This window comes from Schistocerca piceifrons, chromosome 11, assembly GCF_021461385.2.
Source record: "Schistocerca piceifrons isolate TAMUIC-IGC-003096 chromosome 11, iqSchPice1.1, whole genome shotgun sequence".
Lineage (NCBI taxonomy): Eukaryota > Metazoa > Arthropoda > Insecta > Orthoptera > Acrididae > Schistocerca > Schistocerca piceifrons.
In genome coordinates, this window is record NC_060148.1 from 1,344,292 (window position 1) to 1,351,332 (window position 7,041).

Here is a 7,041-nt window from a genome sequence, read left to right on the forward strand (position 1 = left end):
TCTTAAGTGTATTATAATTAAATTTTCTTTTATACGTAAACGTATCAGTTTTTCATATCTACATTCCTTACATAAATTTTCATAGTAAGGGCTCTACAGTCAGATATGTTGTTTTCTACAGTGGTTATGTTTGTTCTCCTTTGTTATGTTTTTGAGAATGTGGTCAATGCATGTCTATCTGTGTTTCTACAGTAATTCTTGTAGGTTCTGAGTTTGTGGTAATAGTTATAACACTGAAGTCAAAGTAACACAAATTATAAATCCTATTATTTAAAGAGTCTATGTAGATGTCTCCAACAAACGGCACATGTTTTCCATACACTGATGTCTTCTACAGCAGGTTTTCCAGACAGTTGAAAAATTCTTCAATACTGTTTCCAAGTGATCTATAGAGAGCTGCTATAATCGAGCTGTTGTTCCCTAGTTTTAAATTTACTGCCACAACCTCGAGCGCCATTTCTTTATGCTGATCATCAATCCATTTGACATTTTCACATGCTACGCAATTTCTGCTACAAATGCCCACCCCTCAATCTTTGTATGTGTGTCTTTCTACAGCACAAGTTTTTGAGTTCGTAATTTCTTAGCCTGTATCCATATGCTTCCTCGTCCTTGCAACCTAATTTTCTTGGTATGAAGAAATGAGAGGTTTTGACTCATTTAGGTATATGTCACAAAGTGATCTATTTTGTTCATTATATACTGAACATTCTGGTATGTAAGGGTTAATTTGCTCATTTTACTCTAAAACATCCCTATTTCCTTTGTGCTTGATAATTTTTTTTTACGTCACCTTTCTCTGCGATAATTTTCTTTAGTTTCTCACATAAGTTCCTTGCATTCGAAATTTAGATGCATCCTGAACTCGGTATGTATCATTTGTCCATTTCACCCATATCCACTATTCTACATTTTCCAAATGAATCACACATCTGTTTAATTTTAATGTTTGTCTTTTGTATCTCCTTGTTGGCATATAAATAGTGTATTAACAATGAAAACAACCAATTATTGACAAAATTATTTAATTGTATAGATAAAAAATCTACTCGCCAAGCAAGTGGCGGCAGCGGGCACGTGCGCACACACGCACACACACACACACACACACACACACGATGGTTGTAATTGGCAAGCTTTGAAGCCAGTGGCTACTTCTTCAGGTAGAAGGATTGAAGGGCAAGGAAGAGGGGTGAAGGAAAAGGAAAGTCAACGTACAGGATATCATCCTGTACGATGCGTCCCCACTGACCTGCGCTTCTGGATTACTTCTCCGAACTCTGTCCCTCTCCATGAACCTCTCCAGCCCTTTTGCTTCACCACTCGTCCTTCCCCTTCAACCCTTCTGTGTGAAGGAGGAGCCACGGGCTCCGAAAGCTTGCCAATTACGACCGTCTTACGTGTGTGTTCTGCCGCCACTTGGTGAGTAGATTTTTTATCTATCCAATTAAATAAACAGTATATTAAGTCATGCCTGTGAGGTAGTGTTGTAATCATTGTGTATCGAGATTTTTTTTTTAGCTTCTGAGAACTTTTCCAGGCATGCTAAGCGATTTAGCGCCTAGTTTCTTGTGACATTGTTGGCACCAGCTATGCACGTGATATATTCATTTTCATCTTTATTTTTTTCCTGCAGGTAGACATCGGTAACATTTTTCGTACTTGCACCCAGTTTTACTATTCTCTTCACTTGGAAGTCTTTGTGATCGGCTTGTAAAATACTCACCAAATTTCCGCTGTGGCTGTCTGTTAAGAAAAGAAAACTGCGATGGATTCTGGGTTCTGTTGTCACTGTGTCTCACTATTTTTTAGTTTGTTACGCCACTGCACTATTTACAAACTTCATTGCCACCACACTTCACATTTTCACGTTTACTGCAAACACTTGTTTCTGTAGTAGTTGCAGTCCACTTATCTGGAAGAGTTTGGTTGTCATCCGGAAAGGTATGCGATTTTTGTAGCAATAATGGTTCATGACACTTTTTACTTGTTAGTTTTTTCATATTCACGTTTGGAGCAGTTTGGCTATCACCCGGAAGTGTACGCGATTTCTGTGATTACTGAAGAACATTTATAAAATCATTTAACTTTCTGATCTCACTGTTACAATTTCTGCACACACTGCTGTTACTGGTATAATTTTCACTTTTTTCACACGAACACGAGCCACCATTACAGCTACACGACAGGTACAAAGGGAAAAACCCTCTGTCATGTACTTCACAGTAGACTGTTAGATAGGTAGCTTAAGATCTACAATCGTAACATATCACAGGAGAGCATGTTCATTTAAGTGAGCAAGCAAGGTGTGTCAGCAGTGGAGGTATGTGCGCACGGTTTAACATTTGAATCGCTGCCTGTAGCGTGTCCAGTATAAATAATCTGAGTAAAGGTTCCCCGTTCTTAAACAGTTGTTTAGTGGTGTGTGATAAGACACTGTGTGATGGAAAAAGTATTGATATCGGAGTGCTTCTTAATCGACCAGTGAAGCGTCAAAATTCGAGTGATAGATACTACAAATTATCTTCCTGTGACAATTAGTGAATGTGCTTTACGTATTTGGGAAGGGGGAGGGCTACAAGTGTGACGACGGATGTAGACAGTAGATACGGGTCTCTGCCGAATACGCTAGAGGAATCTCGACTTTCCTGTCCCGTCACCACCCGTGCGGTTGCACCTCTCGAATTACCGCCTCTTCTTCCAGGAGTGGGGTCCGAAGGGCCCGCCAGCGGGGCACGAGTTCCGCGGTTCGTTCAGGCTCGAGGCGGACCGCAGTTGGACGCCGGCGGGCGAGGGGACCCCGCGGCCTGCGGCACGCGCCGTCGCGGACATCTTCGGGCCCGCGGAGGACGCAGCCGCACGTTTTGACGTGACGCAGCCGCTGCGCGCCATCGAGGGGCGCACCCGCGCGGCCTGCACGTCGTGACGCGAGCTCTCGGCTCGCGTGCGGCCGCGTTTTGTCGGCGGGTACTGCCGACGTGTGTCGGCGTAGGGAGTGAAGAATTCTGTGTGGAAAACTGCTCCCCTTTCTGAGAGCTACCCCCTACACCACGAAGGGAGTGCTTGGAATTGTGTGCGGTGTCTGCCCGAGTTCCTGCTTATCTCAATGACTTAAAATGTCAAGAGTTTCATTTCAGATAATATATGCACTACTACAATTAATGTTATATGAGAAAATTGTAAACATATAGTAGAACAGCATTATCCGCTTCTCACTTTTAATGCACAAACACATTCACCACCTTCAGAACAGAGAAAAAATTGAAATGGATGCGTGAGGTTACTGGCCTTTGTCTCCTGTGACATCCAGCGGATGACTGCCAAGTGCTTCACGTCACTGTGAAATAGACTGGAGGTAATTTTCGTGTGCTTCATATTTGTCTCTATGCACACTGACTATAATTGGCTCATTGATAATACGTTTCGTAAGGTTATCAATTCGCAAAGACTGCGAGGAGTCTGACTTTATTAAGCTACTGCTCATTTGCCATTATACAGGTTGTTGACTTGGTGCGACTTCACTGAAGGCGAGCTTTGTAGTTGGATACATTTGATTGAACTCTTAGTGTGCTCAACCACTTGTGTGTGCAGGTTTTTGACAAAATGTTAAAATACAAAGTGATTCTGCTAACATATCCACTTTGTGGGGCGACGGGTTAATAACTTTTACGAGAGCCCGGAAACTATTTCTGTGATCAGCCAGAAAGCGACGGAGAACGTACTGGCCGTAGTTTCCGGTCTGCGAGTCCACATTCTTGTCCGGCCCACTGAAAGAAATGTTTCTATTCTCTATTTGCTCAGCGGGATCGGGACTGTGATTATAAATGAAGATTCTGATTTCTAATTGATACATAAATTTGGTAATGTTTCACACGCACAACATTGTAATATTCTTTATGTTCATACTGACACAAAATCTCTCTATCCCAAACAGCACTACGAGCAGTTCAGATGCGACCTCTACTGTAAGTTACTATTAAATTGTCCTTCACCCCGACTTCTGCTAATCAAAATAATTTCTCGCCACAAAAGTGGAAAATAAGTTTGACCACCGGCCGTGTGGGTTTGTTAACCTTAAGGGCGGCACACTGACAGCTACTTCAGTGAAATCTGAGCGATCCGGGACGGTGTACAGTCCTCGTAAGTTCACTCTCTATTATTACTGAAAGTGTGAGTTTAGTAACAGCCTGTAATGTCATCCTAGGCAACGTGCACTCCAGTGTTTGACTGACGCAGATCATACAGCGGCTGGGTGCGAAGTAGAGCCTGGTCTTGCCTCCCGGACTGTATTGATATATGTGGCGCAGCGGAGGGCTGAGGGAACACCTGCTGTCATCCAGTCTGTGCCCACGGTAGTAGCCTCCAAATGGCCACTTCCTCAGACCTACAATATTTTACAAGACGGTTGTGTATTAATTTTGAATTTTTGTATGCATGTAGTAGGTAAGTTGGTTAAAATCACAGAAAAAATTTTAGCTTGCCTGCATTTAAACTTTGCCGTCTAGAATTTTCAGAACGGAACTTACAGTAGAACCTGACCTCTGAACTACAACTTTAACAGACCTTGTACTTTTTATCATTTACATCCAGACCTTGAAACTTGTTACAGCTCTATAATTAATAGGTTTCATGATGTGCTGTAAACAAAACTTTCTAGCATTAATACAACAGATACTACTACAAATACGGATGTTTTAGTTCCAATTTGTATGGAGTGTAGCCATGTATGGAAGTGAAACATGGACGATAACTAGTTTGGACGAGAAGAGAATGGAAGCTTTTGAAATGTGGTGCTACAGAAGAATGTTAAAGATTAGATGGGTAGATCACATAACTAATGATGAAGTATTGAATAGAATTGGGGAGAAGAGGAGTTTGTGGCACAACTTGAGTAGAAGAAGGGACCGGTTGGTAGGACATGTTCTGAGGCATACAGGGATCACCAATTTAGTATTGGAGGGCAGCGTGGAGGGTAAAAATCGTAGAGGGAGACCAAGAGACGAATACACTAAGCAGATTCAGAAGGATGTAGGTTGCAGTAGGTACTGGGAGATGAAGAAGCTTGCACAGGATAGAGTAGCAGGCAGAACTGCATCAAACCAGTCTCTGGACTGAAGAAAACGATGACGACAACAACAACAACAGTTCCAAATTTAGTTTTCTGCAAATTACTCAAAAACTGTTAGAGAAAGCTTAATGGGGTTACATAATTAATGTTTTTGTGTTGAAGTGAAGCTTCATATAAATTTTCATATTTCTAAGTCCAATATTTAGCGCCTTACATTTTTCTTAAAAACACAGATTCTGACCAAAATATTGGATTAATCACGTTGAGACTTCCACCAGTTAATTTTGACGTACATCTGCTCATAGTGAACAATTTTTGGGTTTCTAACTTTATTATTTAGCGCCACTTACTTTTTTCTTAAAACTATTTATTTAGGATAAAATGTTAACGTGATCGTTTTGAGATTTGATATTTCACTAACTAATAAACTAAAGCACTTGCTGACAAAGTTTGGAAAAGCGACTGTAACTTGTAATGCCGTTCTTAAATTATGGTGCAATACTTCTGCGCTTCACACAGACGCATTGTGGTGACATTGTGCTACTAGCAGTGAACTGGGGTAAGTCCCGACACACTCGCTTGCCTCTGTATTTCACCAATGATACAGCACTTGTTTCGCCACAACTTCGACATGGTACACAATTTTGTTATTTTCGTGAAAAGTATTTTTGCTGATGATTTACTTGGCCAGTTAACCAGAATACATCACCACCTGCCAGTTGTGAGGTAATTGATGTTCGATGAATAATAAAAGTTTGAACATTCGTAAATCGTACTTGGTTTTCGTGTTGGGTTGACAGGACACCGATACTTTCTTCCAACGTATCTTTTATTTGCTTCAGGCAAGTGACAAAGTTATAGAGATCACCACAGACACCGTTATTTCTGGACTCACATTCGGGAGGACGACGGTTCAATCCCGCGTCTGGCCATCCTGATTTAGGCTTTCCGTGATTTCCCTAAATCGCGCCAGGCAGATTCCGGGATGGTTCCTTTGAAAGGGCACGGCCGACTTCCTTCCCCGTCCTTCCCTGATCCGATGAGACCGATGACCTCGCTGTCTGGTCTCCTCCCCCAAACAATCCAACCGTTATTTCTGACACTGTTATTTCTGCCACCGACCAACTTGACAGCATCTGCCTCCTTCCTAGTTGTAAAAATCTCCAACCAGCTTCTTACAGTATATCCTTTTTTGGATTCAATAGAATAGCTTTTCCCATTTTGCACCAGTTTTCATTATTTATTATTTATTTATTATTTATTATTATCTACAATAGTAGAGCATTTAGCATTTTTAAATTATAATTGAGAATTATCAGTGTAAATCCAGTGCAAAGACTGAAGAAAAAATTCATGAATACGAAATATATGTGTACTGATTAGTTTTAGGTATTGTGTTCTACAACACTATTTTACAGTGTGGCAATCACTTTACATTACATATTCAATAACAACAGAAAAGACAGGAATGGCCGAGAATACGTGTACAGTTTTGGCAATGGAGTTACTTTAACTATTAGCTGTATATGCTTTAAGTATCATAAACGCAGGTTCTGAATTCCGTAGCATAAATTTGAGTGAGGACTTTGGAATGTAACACGCCTACCATTTCCAGAATGAGATTTTCACTCTGCAGTCGAGTGTACGCTGATATGAAACTTCCTGGAGATTACAACTGTGTGCTGGACCAAGACTTGAACACAGGACCTTTGCCTTTTGTGGGCGAGTGCTTTACCGTCTGAGCTACCCGAGCACGACTCACGCCCCGTCCTCACAGCTTCACTTCTGCCAGTACCTCGCCTCCTACCTTGCAAACTGCAAGGTTCGCAGGAGAGCTTCCGTAAAGTGTGAAAGGTAGGAGACGAGGTACTGGCAGAAGTAAAGCTGTGAGGATGGGGCGTGAGTCGTGCTCGGGTAGCTCAGATGGTAGAGCACTCGCCCACAAAAGGCAAAGGTCCCGTGTTCGAGTCTCG

General features: G+C 41.7%; 1 protein-coding gene across 2 annotated transcripts in view; it reads left to right on the forward strand.

The window, feature by feature from the left end:
- Positions 1-3,880, forward strand: part of LOC124720396 (uncharacterized protein C1orf50 homolog) — a 41,467-nt gene extending 37,587 nt beyond the window's left edge. For both annotated transcript variants that reach the window (XM_047245738.1, XM_047245737.1), the window contains one exon: positions 2,705-3,880. In XM_047245738.1, coding sequence (XP_047101694.1) covers positions 2,705-2,926 — 222 coding nt within the window. In that variant the 3' untranslated portion in view covers positions 2,927-3,880. The remainder of the gene's footprint in view (positions 1-2,704) is intronic.
- Positions 3,881-7,041: the final 3,161 nt, after the last annotated feature.